We start from the raw sequence: 19,187 nt of genomic DNA on the forward strand, positions 1-19,187 counted from the left end.
ATAGGGAAAAGTGTGCCATTGGCATGTTATTCTAGAGGTTTTAAATAGACCTGCATGCACACCAGCGGTGGCCCCCCACAGAGTAAAATAACAAGTGACACACACACACACACATACATACATACATACATACATACACACACACACACACACACACACACACACACACACACACACACACACACACACACACACACACACACACACACACACACACACACACATACATACATACATACATACATACATACATACATACATACATACATACATACATACATACAGCTAAGCGCACTGTCACAGATTGACACACACACCACACACACACACACACACACACACACACACACACACACCAGCTAAACACACTGTTACCGATTGAGTTATAGCGTCCCCTAGCGGTAACCTTCTATCTTGTTTACAGGAACGCCAACAGAAGTGCGCTTATGAAACCAAAGCAAAGCGGTAGCGCCGTTAACCCAAATTATCAGAGTATAACTTGAACAACCGCGAATGGGTTTGGACAAGTTCTGCAGTGCGGACGGTTCCGACCCGTTTTGGGTAAGTTCCACTGTTCCGACCGAGCTAGCCAAGTCGCTGTCTTTAGCTGCTTTACAATGTTGACGCCAACAGTTGTTTTCCAGCTTGCTATCAGCGGCTTTGCTTGTAATGACGGTGTCTGCCTGAACTAAGCGTGGTAATATTACCACGTTACTGTACTGTCTTTGGTAACACTAGCGTTAGCTAACAGTAGCTAGCTAGGTTAGTTAGCAAGGCCGTCGTTATGCCGGTTGGTTGCAGGTTGGAATGTGTTGACTTGAGCTAACTAGCTAAGCTTAATTTTATTAATAATGTGTGAAAAAGAGTTTGAAATAAAGTGGTAGTGTATTAAAAAAGGTATATCACTGTCAATAAAAGCCGACCATCGTTTTATTGTGAAGTTGTGTCTAGCTAGCTTAACAGCTTTCAGTGATTAAACACCATTGATTCCTATTATGTTAGCTAACCTGCTAGCTAAAACTCACTATTCTAACACCTTCATTCGAGTCTCACACTACCTCTGCTTTGTTGTTGATGGAGCAAAGTGTTTCGATTAAATGTTCGCTAGGTAACATTCATGACATAACACCCAGGTATGATGACAAGCCTCTCTTGCTAGCAAGGTCCACAACACGAGAACGCTTGTTAATGCTACAGCAAGTCTACCAGCTGTTGCAAGATGACTTTGTTTGTTAAAACCTGTACACACCATCCACTACGAGTAGCAGCAACATAGAGAGGACATTATTATTACATTAGCTAGATAGAAACCCCCAAAAACTAACTAGAAACCTATTGTTAAATCATGTAGTATGTGTGGAATCCAACCAAACTTGTTATGACACTGAACTAGAAGATTAACTAGGCAAGTCAGTTAAGAACAAACTCATTTACAATGACGGCCTACCCCGGCCAAACCCTAACGATGCTGGGCCAATTGTGCGCCGCCCTATGGGACTCCCAATCACGGCCGGTTATGATACAGCCCGGGATCAAACCAGGGTCTGTAGTGACGCCTCTAGCACTGAGACGCAGAGCCTTAGACTGCTGCCCCACTCGGGAGCCCAAAAGAGTTACACATATTTGAAGTGACACATCATGTTATGTCATGCAGATAGAATCTATCTATATTGCCTAATAAGTAATCTGTCAGCTGGGCTGGCTAGATAGGGCTTTGCTCAGCATGACCTAAGGAATTTAGCTACAAGTGTTAGAGGTCCATTTGCCCAAATGTTAATAACAGGGTGTAGGTCTAATTAGTGTTAGGCCTAGTCTCGCTAAGCAGACGGGTTGCCTTGCCTTCCACAATGTTCCAGCTGTTGTTCTAGGTATGGTATTTCAGAGACCGTTAGGCCTAATAACATGCATTTTGTCAATAAGGTCTATGGCTTCCTGAGTTATGATAACATGCAATCTCATCACCCAGTCCCACAACCCTTTGGAACCTGTTATGAGAGACCTGGTAGTGTGATTGTACACTTCTATATTCTACGGGGCTTTGTTGTCTATTCACTGGCTCAGTTATTGAACCAAACAAATTCCAAAGGTTTAAGAGGGCTTGTCTTGAAGCCAAAGGGTATTGAGACAAGTCCTTTCCAAAATCACTGAACTGGTCATGAGTACCTTGGAGTTGCTTGTCCTTTAGCAGCCATGGTCAGACTGATTAAACAGTAGGGTTATTGAACACATACACAATATGACTCAGGATTCAGGTAAAAACAGCTGTCATAACATGTTGTGTCAGTGTTGTGTCAGTGTTGTCTCGTGATCGTGTTGTCTCGTGACAGTGTTGTGACAGTGTTGTCTCGTGACAGTGTTGTGACAGTGTTGTCTCGTGACAGTGTTGTGACAGTGTTGTCTCGTGACAGTGTTGTGACAGTGTTGTCTCGTGACAGTGTTGTGACAGTGTTGTCTCGTGACAGTGTTGTCTCGTGACAGTGTTGGCTCGTGACAGTGTTGTCTCGTGACAGTGTTGTCTCAGTGTTGTGTTGTGACAGTGTTGTCTCAGTGTAGTGTTGTGACAGTATTGTCTCGTGACAGTGTTTCAGTGTTGGCTCGTGATCGCGTTGTCTCGTGACAGTGTTGTGACAGTGTTGTCTCAGTGTTGTCGTGACAGTGTTGTCTCAGTGTTGTGTTTGTTGTGTTATGACAGTGTTGTCTCAGTGTTGTGTCTGTTGTGATATGCCAGTGTTGTATCAGTGTTATAAACGCCTTATGAACTCAGGATTTTGGTAAAGTGTTATCAAACAATACAGCCAAAAGCGATAGACTTTAGTAAAGGACCGAGAGAGGAAGGTGTGTCTGTGTGTGGCAGGCCTGGCACCCTGCCTCCAGTTCCCTCCTTTGTGCCAAGGCAGGAATGTTTATGTGGGCTTTATTAGAAACACCTCATTCACTGAGATGAAGAACAGACGCTGTGGTCGTCCACACACACACACACACACACACACACACACACACACACACACACACACACACACACACACACACACAAACACTGTCTGTTTCCACACAAGGTGTAGTTATGTAGCCTGGTGTCTTGTATGAATGTATTAGTCTCTGTAGCTCTACTAACATTAGGCCTTGTCATAATTCACTGTCTGAACACAGCAGTCTGAGGTTGTGTCCCATAAGGCACACTATTCCCTATATAGTGCACTACTTTTGACCCCCAATGGTTCCCTATTCCCTATATACTGCGCTACTTTTGACCCCCAATGGCACCCTGTTCCCTGTATAGTGCACTACTTTTGACCCCAAATGGAACCCTATTCTCTGTATAGTGCACTACTTTGGACCCCAAATGGAACCCTATTCCCTATATAGTGCACTACGTTTGACCCCAGATGCAACCCTATTCCCTATATAGTGCACTATGTTTGACCCCAAATGGTTCCCTATTCCCTGTATAGTGCACTGCAGTTGCCCAGGTCCCATAGGGTGTCATTTGTTAGCCTGCCCTGTCTGGGTGCCAGTCTCTTTCTGCTTAGGTCACCATGTCCTTATCAACACTATGTTGAATGAGCTGTTGTGTCTCTCACTCATCTGTCATTTATTCCCCCCCCCCCCTCCAGGATTGGAACCGTACGTGGCACGTGGGAAACCCAGATCTGACCCAGTGCTTTCAGAGCACAGTGCTGGTATGGGTCCCCTGTCTCTACCTCTGGGTCTGTGCCCCAATCTATTTCCTGTACCTCAAAAGCCATGACCGGGGCTACATATGCATGACCCACCTCAACAGAGCCAAAACCGTGAGTCCGGGGGGGGGGGGGGGGGGGGGGGCTGTGTGTGTGTGTGTGTGTGTGTGTGTTTTTATAGGGAGAGTCTGAGATGGTGGTGTGTGTATGTGTCCATGTTCTTCTGCATGTCTGTGTTATCTGTGTTTTCTGTGCTTTCTGTGTCTGTCTGTCTCAGCGGTTCTTACAATGAGATAAGACCAGCATCCCGGAGTCGCCTTTGCACTGTTGACGTTGAGACTGGTGTTTTGCTATATATGTTGGGTACTATTGGGTACTATACTGGGTACTATTTAATGAAGCTGCCCGTTGAGGACTTGTGAGGCATCTGTTTCTCAAACTAGACACTCTAATGTACTTGTCCTCTTGCTCAGTTGTGCACCGGGGGCCTCCCACTCCTCTTTCTATTCTAGTTAGAGACAGTTTGCGCTGTTCTGTGAAGGGAGTAGTACACAGCGTTGTACGAGATCTTCAGTTTCTTGGCAATTTCTCGCATGTAAATAGCCTTAATTTCTCAGAACAAGAATAGACTGACAAGTTTCAGAAGAAAGTTCTTTGTTTCTGTCCATTTTGAGCCTGTAATCGAACCCTCAAATGCTGATGCTCCAGATACTCAACTAGTCTAAAGAAGGCCAGTTTTATTGCTTCTTTAATCAGGACAACAGTTTTCAGATGTGCTAACGTAATTGCAAAAGGGTTTTCTAATGATCAATTAGCCTATTAAAATGATAAACACGGATTAGCTAACACAACGTGCCATTGGAACACAGGAGTGATGGTTGCTGATAATGGGCCTCTGTACCCATATGTAGATATTCCATAAAGCCGTTTCCAGCTACAATAGTCATTTACAACATTCATTTGACATTTACACTGTTTTTCTGATCAATTTTATGTTATTTTAATGGTAAAAAAAATTAGCTTTTCTTTCAAAAACAAGGACATTTCTAAGTGACCCCAAACCTTTGAACGGTAGTGTATATAGCAAGCTAACACTCTCTGAACAACCAGAGAAACATATATAGCAAGCTAACACTCTCTGAACAACCAGAGAAACATATATAGCAAGCTAACACTCTCTCTCTCTGAACAACCAGAGAAACATATATAGCAAGCTAACACTCTCTCTCTCTGAACAACCAGAGAAACATATATAGCAAGCTAACACTCTCTCTCTCTCTGAACAACCAGAGAAACATATATAGCAAGCTAACACTCTCTCTCTCTCTGAACAACCAGAGAAACATATATAGCAAGCTAACACTCTCTCTCTCTGAACAACCAGAGAAACATATATAGCAAGCTAACACTCTCTCTCTCTCTGAACAACCAGAGAAACATATATAGCAAGCTAACACACTCTCTCTCTCTGAACAACCAGAGAAACATATATAGCAAGCTAACACTCTCTCTCTGAACAACCAGAGAAACATATATAGCAAGCTAACACTCTCTCTCTGAACAACCAGAGAAACATATATAGCAAGCTAACACTCTCTCTCTCTCTGAACAACCAGAGAAACATATATAGCAAGCTAACACTCTCTCTCTGAACAACCAGAGAAACATATATAGCAAGCTAACACTCTCTCTCTGAACAACCAGAGAAACATATATAGCAACCTAACACTCTCTCTGAACAACCAGAGAAACATATATAGCAAGCTAACACTCTCTCTCTGAACAACCAGAGAAACATATATAGCAAGCTAACACTCTCTCTCTGAACAACCAGAGAAACATATATAGCAAGCTAACACTCTCTCTCTGAACAACCAGAGAAACATATATAGCAAGCTAACACTCTCTCTCTGAACAACCAGAGAAACATATATAGCAAGCTAACACTCTCTCTCTGAACAACCAGAGAAACATATATAGCAAGCTAACACTCTCTCTCTCTCTGAACAACCAGAGAAACATATATAGCAAGCTAACACTCTCTCTCTGAACAACCAGAGAAACATATATAGCAAGCTAACACACTCTCTCTCTCTGAACAACCAGAGAAACATATATAGCAAGCTAACACTCTCTCTCTCTCTGAACAACCAGAGAAACATATATAGCAAGCTAACACTCTCTCTCTCTGAACAACCAGAGAAACATATATAGCAAGCTAACATGCATATAAACACACACACACAGTCTCTCTCTGAACATCCAGGAGAGTCATTTAAGAACACAGGCTTCTCTGTGTGGTAGAGAGTCTGACACTACAACATCCTGACACACACCTTACCTAAAGATCTCGTTTCCTCTTCCTCTTTCTTCAACTGCATCCCAAATGGTTCCCTATTTCACACACTACTTTTCACGCACTACCCCTAGGGCCCTGGTCAGAAAGGCTCTGGGCAAAAGTAGTGAGGAGTGAGTAGCAATAACATCCTAGATGCCTCCTGCCGTTGTGGCACTTAAACTTGACCACTCAGCTGCTCCAGGGTCACTGCCCTGCGGTTGGCCGGCGAGGATGTGTGTGTGTGTGTGTGTGTTTGGGTTCATGTGTTTCTCCGGGAGTGGGGTTTAAAGCAAAATATGAATTTCCATGATCTGAAAATGCACAATGACGTGTTCTTCCTGCTCTCCTCTCATCCTGTTCTTCAGGCAGTAGGTTTTCTCCTGTGGATCGTCTGCTGGGCAGATGTGTTTTACTCTTTCTGGGAAAGAAGCCAACATGACAGCGGTGCCTCCTCCTCCACCCAGGCACCTGTTTATCTGGTTAGCCCCACCATGCTCGGCATCACTATGGTAAAATCCAACACTGTTTATCTGGTTAGCCCCACCATGCTCGGCATCACTATGGTAAAAACCAACACTGTTTATCTGGTTAGCCCCACCATGCTCGGCATCACTATGGTAAAAACCAACACTGTTTATCTGGTTAGCCCCACCATGCTCGGCATCACTATGGTAAAAACCAACACTGTTTATCTGGTTAGCCCCACCATGCTCGGCATCACTATGGTAAACACCAACACTGTTTATCTGGTTAGCCCCACCATGCTCGGCATCACTATGGTAAAAACCAACACTGTTTATCTGGTTAGCCCCACCATGCTCGGCACCACTATGGTAAAAACCAACACTGTTTATCTGGTTAGCCCCACCATGCTCGGCATCACTATGGTAAAACCAACACTGTTTATCTGGTTAGCCCCACCATGCTCGGCATCACTATGGTAAAATCCAACACTGTTTATCTGGTTAGCCCCACCATGCTCGGCATCACTATGGTAAAATCCAACACTGTTTATCTGGTTAGCCCCACCATGCTCGGCATCACTATGGTAAAAACCAACACTGTTTATCTGGTTAGCCCCACCATGCTCGGCATCACTATGGTAAAATCCAACACTGTTTATCTGGTTAGCCCCACCATGCTCGGCATCACTATGGTAAAAACCAACACTGTTTATCTGGTTAGCCCCACCATGCTCGGTATCACTGTGGTAAAAACCAACACTGTTTATCTGGTTAGCCCCACCATGCTCGGCATCGCTATGGTAAAAACCAACACTGTTTATCTGGTTAGCCCCACCATGCTCGGCATCGCTATGGTAAAAACCAACACTGTTTATCTGGTTAGCCCCACCATGCTCGGCATCGCTATGGTAAAAACCAACACTGTTTATCTGGTTAGCCCCACCATGCTCGGCATCGCTATGGTAAAAACCAACACTGTTTATCTGGTTAGCCCCACCATGCTCGGCATCGCTATGGTAAAAACCAACACTGTTTATCTGGTTAGCCCCACCATGCTCGGCATCACTGTGGTAAAAACCAACACTGTTTATCTGGTTAGCCCCACCATGCTCGGCATCACTATGGTAAAAACCAACACTGTTTATCTGGTTAGCCCCACCATGCTCGGCATCACTATGGTAAACACCAACACTGTTTATCTGGTTAGCCCCACCATGCTCGGCATCACTATGGTAAAAACCAACACTGTTTATCTGGTTAGCCCCACCATGCTCGGCATCACTATGGTAAAAACCAACACTGTTTATCTGGTTAGCCCCACCATGCTCGGCATCACTATGGTAAAAACCAACACTGTTTATCTGGTTAGCCCCACGATGCTCGGCATCACTATGGTAAAAACCAACACTGTTTATCTGGTTAGCCCCACCATGCTCGGCATCGCTATGGTAAAAAACAACACTGTTTATCTGGTTAGCCCCACCATGCTCGGCATCACTATGGTAAAAACCAACACTGTTTATCTGGTTAGCCCCACCATGCTCGGCATCGCTATGGTAAAAACCAGCACTGTGGGCTTTTCTGGATCAAAAGGGTCTTAGCTGGGGGAGTGGTCGGCCTGTAAGGGTCTTAGCTGGGGGGGAGTGGTCGGCCTGTAAGGGTCTTAGCTGGGGGGGAGTGGTCGGCCTGTAAGGTTCTTAGCTGGGGGGGAGTGGTCCGCCTGTAAGGTTCTTAGCTGTGGGGGGAGTGGTCGGCCTGTAAGGTTCTTAGCTGAGGGGGGAGTGGTCGGCCTGTAAGGTTCTTAGCTGAGGGGGGAGTGGTCGGCCTGTAAGGTTCTTAGCTGTGAGGGGAGTGGTCGGCCTGTAAGGTTCTTAGATGTGGGGGCGTGGTCGGCCTGTAAGGTTCTTAGATGTGGGGGGAGTGGTCGGCCTGTAAGGTTCTTAGCTGGGGGGGGAGTGGTCGGCCTGTAAGGTTCTTAGATGTGGGGGCGTGGTCGGCCTGTAAGGTTCTTAGATGTGGGGGCGTGGTCGGCCTGTAAGGTTCTTAGCTGGGGGGGGGAGTGGTCGGCCTGTAAGGTTCTTAGCTGGGGGGGGAGTGGTCGGCCTGTAAGGTTCTTAGCTGGGGGGAGTGGTCGGCCTGTAAGGGTGTTAGCTGTGGGGGGCGTGGTCGGCCTGTAAGGTTCTTAGCTGTGGGGGGAGTGGTCGGCCTGTAAGGGTATTAGCTGGGGGGGGGGAGTGGTCGGCCTGTAAGGTTCTTAGCTGTGGGGGGCGTGGTCGGCCTGTAAGGTTCTTAGCTGTGGGGGGAGTGGTCGGCCTGTAAGGTTCTTAGCTGTGGGGGGAGTGGTCCACCTGTAAGGGTCTTAGCTGTGGGGGGCGTGGTCGGCCTGTAAGGTTCTTAGCTGAGGGGGGGTGTAGCTTCGGTCCGGGCACCGGGAAAGAACATTTGAGGAATTGGCGGTGGAGAGAAAATGTTACTGTTTTAAACCTAATTTGCTGCAATTCTACACATTTTGCCATGGAGCCTTGAGTTTTCCCTGGATAGTTCAACTGGCTATGAAAAACTCCTTTATCTACCAGTACCCAGTATGTAGTGATTCAATATAATACTGTCTACCAGTACCCAGTATGTAGTGATTCAATATAATACTGTGTCTACCAGTACCCAGTATGTAGTGATTCAATATAATACTGTCTACCAGTACCCAGTATGTAGTGATTCAATATAATACTGTGTTTACCAGTACCCAGTATGTAGTGATTCAATATAATACTGTCTACCAGTACCCAGTATGTAGTGATTCAATATAATACTGTGTCTACCAGTACCCAGTATGTAGTGATTCAATATAATACTGTCTACCAGTACCCAGTATGTAGTGATTCAATATAATACTGTATCTACCAGTACCCAGTATGTAGTGATTCAGTATAATACTGTCTACCAGTACCCAGTATGTAGTGATTCAATATAATACTGTCTACCAGTACCCAGTATGTAGTGATTCACAATATAATACTGTCTACCAGTACCCAGTATGTAGTGATTCAATATAATACTGTCTACCAGTACCCAGTATGTAGTGATTCAATATAATACTGTCTACCAGTACCCAGTATGTAGTGATCAATATAATACTGTCTACCAGTACCCAGTATGTAGTGATTCAATATAATACTGTCTACCAGTACCCAGTATGTAGTGATTCAATATAATACTGTCTACCAGTACCCAGTATGTAGTGATTCAATATAATACTGTCTACAGTACCCAGTATGTAGTGATTCAATATAATACTGTGTCTACCAGTACCCAGTATGTAGTGATTCAATATAATACTGTGTCTACCAGTACCCAGTATGTAGTGATTCAATATAATACTGTGTCTACCAGTACCCAGTATGTAGTGATTCAATATAATACTGTGTCTACCAGTACCCAGTATGTAGTGATTCAATATAATACTGTGTCTACCAGTACCCAGTATGTAGTGATTCAATATAATACTGTGTCTACCCAGTATCTAGTGATTCAATATAATACTGTGTCTACCAGTACCCAGTATGTAGTGATTCAATATAATACTGTGTCTACCAGTACCCAGTATGTAGTGATTCAATATAATACTGTGTCTACCAGTACCCAGTATGTAGTGATTCAATATAATACTGTGTCTACCAGTACCCAGTATGTAGTGATTCAATATAATACTGTGTCTACCAGTACCCAGTATGTAGTGATTCAATATAATACTGTCTACCAGTACCCAGTATGTATTGATTCAATATAATACTGTATCTACCAGTACCCAGTATGTAGTGATTCAATATAATACTGTGTCTACCAGTACCCAGTATGTAGTGATTCAATATAATACTGTGTCTACCAGTACCCAGTATGTATTGATTCAATATAATACTGTATCTACCAGTACCCAGTATGTAGTGATTCAATATAATACTGTGTCTACCAGTAACCAGTATGTAGTGATTCAATATAATACTGTCTACCAGTACCCAGTATGTAGTGATTCAATATAATACTGTGTCCACCAGTACCCAGTATGTATTGATTCAATATAATACTGTGTCTACCAGTACCCAGTATGTAGTGATTCAATATAATACTGTCTACCAGTACCCAGTATGTAGTGATTCAATATAATACTGTGTCTACCAGTACCCAGTATGTAGTGATTCAATATAATACTGTCTACCAGTACCCAGTATGTAGTGATTCAATATAATACTGTATCTACCAGTACCCAGTATGTAGTGATTCAATATAATACTGTCTACCAGTACCCAGTATGTAGTGATTCAATATAATACTGTGTCTACCAGTACCCAGTATGTAGTGATTCAATATAATACTGTATCTACCAGTACCCAGTATGTAGTGATTCAATATAATACTGTCTACCAGTACCCAGTATGTAGTGATTCAATATAATACTGTGTCTACCAGTACCCAGTATGTAGTGATTCAATATAATACTGTGTCTACCAGTACCCAGTATGTAGTGATTCAATATAATACTGTGTCTACCAGTACCCAGTAGTAGTGATTCATATAATACTTCAAGCAGTACCCAGTATGTAGTGATTCAATATAATACTGTATCTACCAGTACCCAGTATGTAGTGATTCAATATAATACTGTCTACCAGTACCCAGTATGTAGTGATTCAATATAATACTGTGTCTACCAGTACCCAGTATGTAGTGATTCAATATAATACTGTGTCTACCAGTACCCAGTATGTAGTGATTCAATATAATACTGTCTACCAGTACCCAGTATGTAGTGATTCAATATAATACTGTATCTACCAGTACCCAGTATGTAGTGATTCAATATAATACTGTCTACCAGTACCCAGTATGTAGTGATTCAATATAATACTGTATCTACCAGTACCCAGTATGTAGTGATTCAATATAATACTGTCTACCAGTACCCAGTATGTAGTGATTCAATATAATACTGTGTCTACCAGTACCCAGTATGTAGTGATTCAATATAATACTGTCTACCAGTACCCAGTATGTAGTGATTCAATATAATACTGTCTACCAGTACCCAGTATGTAGTGATTCAATATAATACTGTCTACCAGTACCCAGTATGTAGTGATTCAATATAATACTGTGTCTACCCAGTATGTAGTGATTCAGTATAATACTGTGTCTACCAGTACCCAGTATGTAGTGATTCAATATAATACTGTGTCTACCCAGTATGTAGTGATTCAATATAATACTGTCTACCAGTACCCAGTATGTAGTGATTCAATATAATACTGTCTACCAGTACCCAGTATGTAGTGATTCAATATAATACTGTCTACCAGTACCCAGTATGTAGTGATTCAATATAATACTGTCTACCAGTACCCAGTATGTAGTGATTCAATATAATACTGTGTCTACCAGTACCCAGTATGTAGTGATTCAATATAATACTGTGTCTACCAGTACCCAGTATCTAGTGATTCAATATAATACTGTATCTACCAGTACCCAGTATGTAGTGATTCAATATAATACTGTCTACCAGTACCCAGTATCTAGTGATTCAATATAATACTGTATCTACCAGTACCCAGTATGTAGTGATTCAATATAATACTGTGTCTACCAGTACCCAGTATGTAGTGATTCAATATAATACTGTGTCTACCAGTACCCAGTATGTAGTGATTCAATATAATACTGTGTCTACCAGTACCCAGTATGTAGTGATTCAATATAATACTGTGTCTACCAGTACCCAGTATCTAGTGATTCAATATAATACTGTATCTACCAGTACCCAGTATGTAGTGATTCAATATAATACTGTCTACCAGTACCCAGTATCTAGTGATTCAATATAATACTGTATCTACCAGTACCCAGTATGTAGTGATTCAATATAATACTGTGTCTACCAGTACCCAGTATGAAGTGATTCAATATAATACTGTCTACCAGTACCCAGTATGTAGTGATTCAATATAATACTGTATCTACCAGTACCCAGCATGTAGTGATTCAATATAATACTGTCTACCAGTACCCAGTATGTAGTGATTCAATATAATACTGTATCTACCAGTACCCAGTATCTAGTGATTCAATATAATACTGTATCTACCAGTACCCAGTATCTAGTGATTCAATATAATACTGTATCTACCAGTACCCAGTATGTAGTGATTCAGTATAATACTGTCTACCAGTACCCAGTATGTAGTGATTCAATATAATACTGTCTACCAGTACCCAGTATGTAGTGATTCAATATAATACTGTCTACCAGTACCCAGTATGTAGTGATTCAATATAATACTGTCTACCAGTACCCAGTATCTAGTGATTCAATATAATACTGTGTCTACCAGTACCCAGTATGTAGTGATTCAATATAATACTGTATCTACCAGTACCCAGTATCTAGTGATTCAATATAATACTGTGTTTACCAGTACCCAGTATCTAGTGATTCAATATAATACTGTGTCTACCCAGTATGTAGTGATTCAGTATAATACTGTCTACCAGTACCCAGTATGTAGTGATTCAATATAATACTGTGTTTACCAGTACCCAGTATGTAGTGATTCAATATAATACTGTGTCTACCAGTACCCAGTATGTAGTGATTCAATATAATACTGTGTCTACCCAGTATGTAGTGATTCAATATAATACTGTGTTTACCAGTACCCAGTATGTAGTGATTCAATATAATACTGTCTACCAGTACCCAGTATGTAGTGATTCAGTATAATACTGTCTACCAGTACCCAGTATGTAGTGATTCAATATAATACTGTCTACCAGTACCCAGTATGTAGTGATTCAATATAATACTGTCTACCAGTACCCAGTATGTAGTGATTCAATATAATACTGTATCTACCAGTACCCAGTATGTAGTGATTCAATATAATACTGTCTACCAGTACCCAGTATGTAGTGATTCAGTATAATACTGTATCTACCAGTACCCAGTATCTAGTGATTCAATATAATACTGTCTACCAGTACCCAGTATGTAGTGATTCAATATAATACTGTGTCTACCAGTACCCAGTATGTAGTGATTCAATATAATACTGTCTACCAGTACCCAGTATGTAGTGATTCAATATAATACTGTCTACCAGTAACCAGTATGTAGTGATTCAATATAATACTGTCTACCAGTACCCAGTATGTAGTGATTCAATATAATACTGTCTACCAGTACCCAGTATGTAGTGATTCAATATAATACTGTGTCTACCAGTACCCAGTATGTAGTGATTCAGTATAATACTGTCTACCAGTACCCAGTATGTAGTGATTCAGTATAATACTGTCTACCAGTACCCAGTATGTAGTGATTCAATATAATACTGTCTACCAGTACCCAGTATGTAGTGATTCAATATAATACTGTCTACCAGTACCCAGTATGTAGTGATTCAATATAATACTGTGTCTACCAGTACCCAGTATGTAGTGATTCAATATAATACTGTCTACCAGTACCCAGTATGTAGTGATTCAATATAATACTGTGTTTACCAGTACCCAGTATGTAGTGATTCAATATAATACTGTCTACCAGTACCCAGTATGTAGTGATTCAATATAATACTGTGTTTACCAGTACCCAGTATCTAGTGATTCAATATAATACTGTCTACCAGTACCCAGTATGTAGTGATTCAATATAATACTGTGTCTACCAGTACCCAGTATGTAGTGATTCAATATAATACTGTGTCTACCAGTACCCAGTATCTAGTGATTCAATATAATACTGTATCTACCAGTACCCAGTATGTAGTGATTCAATATAATACTGTCTACCAGTACCCAGTATGTAGTGATTCAATATAATACTGTGTTTACCAGTACCCAGTATGTAGTGATTCAATATAATACTGTCTACCAGTACCCAGTATGTAGTGATTCAATATAATACTGTGTTTACCAGTACCCAGTATCTAGTGATTCAATATAATACTGTCTACCAGTACCCAGTATGTAGTGATTCAATATAATACTGTGTCTACCAGTACCCAGTATGTAGTGATTCAATATAATACTGTCTACCAGTACCCAGTATCTAGTGATTCAATATAATACTGTGTGAATGTAGTCAGTAGGAGGAGTGGTTTTTATAGTGTTATTAACACCTGGGCATGATTAATACATGTTGGTAAGAGCAGGGCGCTAGCAATGGCAAGGTCACGGGTTCAATTCCCGCGAGGATCAAATGCATAATATTAAACGTGTTTGCGCTCACAAGTGGTCTCAGATCTGAAGGGGATGTACGTGCTCTGTGTGTGTGTGTGTGTGGTGTGTGTGTGTGTGTTCTCTCCCCAGCTGCTGGCCACCCTCCTGACCCAGTATGAGAGGTTAAAAGGAGTCCAGTCTTCAGGGGTGATGCTCAACTTCTGGCTGGTGGCCGTCCTCTGTGCTACCGTCACATTCAGATCCAAGATCATACAAGCCATCAACGAGGTGAGAGAGAGAGAGAGAGGTTGTGTGTTAGAGCTGGGACGATGAACCCAGAATTACAGACATAGGCTACCTCTTACTGTGGATTGTTCTAGAACCATTATTTGGAGTGATTTTGTTTTACAACGTTCCTGTGGATTGTTCTAGGACCATTATTTGAGGTGATTTTGCTACACAACGTTCCTCTGGATTGTTCTAGGACCATTATTTGGTTAACAGTAATAGCCTATGCATTATGCATTATGTTGATTCCTGCTATGAAACTCTCTGCTTGTCTCTGTTTGGCTGTCGGCTGCTGACTCACTTCCTCTCTCCACCGTGACATGGAGGAGGGAGAGATACATTCTGAGAAGCATAATCATATGACCGTTGCTCAAAATGCCACTGTGGGAAAAATACAGTTCTCAAAGCAACTACTGTTGTTGTAGTTACAGAGAGTCACAGTTTTCTGGGAGTATTCCAAGTATTTCTCACCTCTTAATATTCTGTTCATGTGCACCACTTTACAACCGGACTAGGCTGGAGATAGTACGGCTTCATCAAAACCACGGAGCCGAGCGGTGCGCGCCATTTGCAGTGAATAGACACCTACATCAAATAGCCTAGGCCTGGAGCTGGGAAGTTTCTGTTGGACATTAGCCTACATTTACTGATAGCCATGTAGGCTAATCTAACTGTAAATATGATGTTGTTGCTAGATAGCCTTGTAGGCTGTATTATTCACCACCTAAGGAAGGGGGACCTCAAAACACTTAGCTAGATTACTAACTGCAAATATGATATTGCTAGATTAATCAATCTAGCAACAATATCATATTCATAGTTAGATTAGCCTACATGGCTATCTAGCAACACTATCATATTTACAGTTAGATTAGCCTTCATGGCTATCTAGCAACACTATCATATTTACAGTTAGATTAGCCTACATGGCTATCTAGCAACACTATCATATTTACAGTTAGATTAGCCTACATGGTCACCTAGCAACAATATCATGTCTACAGTTAGTAGTGTAGCTAAGTGTTTTGAGGTCCCCCTTCCTCAGGTGGTGAATCATATGACCTAGAGGACAATATGCACAAAGATGTCAGCCGATTCTCTGAAGAGGCCAAAATAAATGTGATCATTGTGGATCCTTTTGACAGGTTGCACATCAACCATGCCTTCCCTGGATATGTTGGATGAAATATCTTACTTTTAGAATCGTAGGCTACCGTCTCAGTTGTTTTACCTGGCCCTGGAAACACGTCTAGAGCCCTGCTGCTGATGTGAAGTAACTGTCCATAAAAACCAAAATAAATGTTTCTGAGGACTTTGTTGTTATTGAAAAAAATAATTACATTTTTTGCAATATTACTTTTTGTACATATCGCCCAGCTCGAGCACCTCCCCCCAAAAATGATTTAGTGTAAATGATCACTGATTTATCATTATTGCAAAAAATGTTTACATTTATCGCGATATGGATTTCTGTCCACATCACCCAGTTCTAGTTGTGTGTGTGTGTGTGTGTGTGTGTGTGTGTGTGTGTGTGTGTGTGTGGGGGGGGGGTTCAGCCCATGTGTAACCATAAGAGTCCAGTCTTATTTTATTGCCAGAAAACTGTCTCAGGCTTGGAGGTCTATGAAAGAAAGGTATTTTTAATAGTGTTTCCATACGTTTCCTCCCAGCCGTCGACGGTGTGTGTGTTCAGATACACAACGTTCTACATCTACTACACGCTACTGCTCATCTCTCTGCTCCTGTCAGCCCTCTCAGACCAGCCTCCTCTCTTCTCAGAGGCATCCAAAGACGCTGTGAGTACACACACACACACACACACACACACACACACACACACACACACACACACACACACACACTGTTTCTCTGTGCCCTCTGTCTCTCTGGGTGTTTTTGTTATGTCTCTGTGTGTCGGCACATTGTGTTTGTTTAAGTTGGTGCATGCTGTGTGTGTGTTTAGCTGTGTGTGTGCTTGTATGAGTGCTTGCTGTGTCAAACAGTAAATGTTGTGTGACTGTGAGAAGTGTGTGTGGATCATGCTGTGTGTGTTAAGTGAATGTCAGCTGTGTGTGCGATTGTTCTAGAAACAGGATTACCAGTTCCCAGGATTGGTTCTCTTGTGTTATTGTTCTAGCAGCAGGTTTACCAGTCCCCAGGATTGGTTCTCTTGTGTTATTGTTCTAGAAACAGGTTTACCAGTTCCCAGGATTGGTTCTCTTGTGTTATTGTTCTAGAAACAGGTTTACCAGTTCCCAGGATTGGTTCTCTTGTGTTATTGTTCTAGCAACAGGTTTACCAGTTCCCAGGATTGGTTCTCTTGTGTGATTGTTCCACTCCCACAGTGGAACTAACAGTCAGACAGTTCAGAGATCAATAACAACATGGATAGTGTGTGTGTGTGTGTGTCAGACACAGTGTTGAGGGTAACGTCTTATTACTTTTATGAGTAACTAAATCATATTACGAGTTACTGTATTCAAATATTGGAATATTGTTTGTTACTTTTTCTAGTAATACTCGCGGTTTCCTCAATGATTCTTGAGCGAGTGGAAAAAGGCTGTTTGGAGAAATGTCATGACAGCTGTCCATAAAAATGGATAGAGTGCTCACCTCTGATCTTTGCTATTGATCGCTTCTGTGATAGAACAGCCCATAGAGGACTTCACCGTCTAGCTAGCCATCTCTATGCTGTGGTCGCACTGTAATCAATATGACATCAGTATAACTGGTTGGTCTAGTAATCAATATGACATCAGTATAACTGGTTGGTCTAGTAATCAATATGACATCAGTATAACTGGTTGGTCTAGTAATCAATATGACATCAGTATAACTGGTTGGTCTAGTAATCAATATGACATCAGTATAACTGGTGGGTCTAGTAATCAATATGACATCAGTATAACTGGTTGGTCTAGTAATCAATATGACATCAGTATAACTGGTTGGTCTAGTAATCAATATGACATCAGTATAACTGGTTGGTCTAGTAATCAATATGACATCAGTATAACTGGTTGGTCTAGTAATCAATATGACATCAGTATAACTGGTTGGTCTAGTAATCAATATGACATCAGTATAACTGGTTGGTCTAGTAATCAATATGACATCAGTATAACTGGTTGGTCTAGTAATCAATATGACATCAGTATAACTGGTTGGTCTAGTAATCAATATGACATCAGTATAACTGGTTGGTCTAGTAATCAATATGACATCAGTATAACTGGTTGGACTAGTAATCAATATGACATCAGTATAACTGGTTGATCTAGTAATCAATATGACATCAGTATAACTGGTTGGTCTAGTAATCAATATGACATCAGTATAACTGGTTGGTCTAGTAATCAATATGACATCAGTATAACTGGTTGGTCTAGTAATCAATATGACATCAGTATAACTGGTTGGTCTAGTAATCAATATGACATCAGTATAACTGGTTGGTCTAGTAATCAATATGACATCAGTATAACTGGTTGGTCTAGTAATCAATATGACATCAGTATAACTGGTTGGTCTAGTAATCAATATGACATCAGTATAACTGGTTGGTCTAGTAATCAATATGACATCAGTATAACTGGTTGGTCTACTTATCAATATGACATCAGTATAACTGGTTGGTCTAGTAATTAATATGACATCAGTATAACTGGTTGGTCTAGTAATCAATATGACATCAGTATAACTGGTTGGGTAAAACATACAGATGTTGATGTTATATGTTGAGTATTGAGAGAAAGTTAGAAAGTGTGTGCGTGCGTGCGTGTTTCTAACTGTGCGTTCCATCTCCTGCCGGTTGCAGAATCCCTGTCCTGAGATCGGAGCTTCCTTTCTGTCCAGAATCAGCTTCTGGTGGATCACTGGGTGAGCTGTTACAATATACAATCTATTAAAACGTGCCTAACTATTTTAAAATAACTTTTGGCATGGTCTAATTAACAACCAAAAACACATTTAAGTTTAGCTTTCATAATGAACCGGGAAAATCAATAGTAATTTCTGGTTGTTTATGGAAGTTAGGCTGCGAACTCATTGATCCTGGGTTGTAGTATACCCCTCTGGAAACAGCAGGAGTTTCTGTTTCTACAGGAAGTTTTAGTGCTGACTGTTTCCTTTCTTCCTTCCTTCGGTCTCTCTCTCTCTCTCTCTCTCTCTGTGTTTCTCTCTGTGTGTTCTTCTCCTCTAGTGTGTTTC

At 41.4% G+C, this 19,187-nt stretch overlaps 1 protein-coding gene across 1 annotated transcript; it reads left to right on the forward strand.

The window, feature by feature from the left end:
• Window positions 1-399: 399 nt before the first annotated feature.
• LOC115172764 (multidrug resistance-associated protein 1) lies at window positions 400-18,942 on the forward strand. Its single transcript, XM_029730908.1, has 6 exons — window positions 400-561; window positions 3,615-3,791; window positions 6,381-6,524; window positions 14,841-14,978; window positions 16,649-16,774; window positions 18,796-18,942. Exons 1-6 carry the CDS (start codon window positions 514-516, stop codon window positions 18,859-18,861), a joined length of 699 nt encoding a protein of 232 aa, XP_029586768.1. The 5' UTR covers window positions 400-513; the 3' UTR covers window positions 18,862-18,942.
• Window positions 18,943-19,187: the final 245 nt, after the last annotated feature.

The sequence above is a fragment of the Salmo trutta genome, chromosome 1, assembly GCF_901001165.1.
Source record: "Salmo trutta chromosome 1, fSalTru1.1, whole genome shotgun sequence".
In the NCBI taxonomy this organism is placed as follows: Eukaryota; Metazoa; Chordata; class Actinopteri; order Salmoniformes; family Salmonidae; genus Salmo; species Salmo trutta.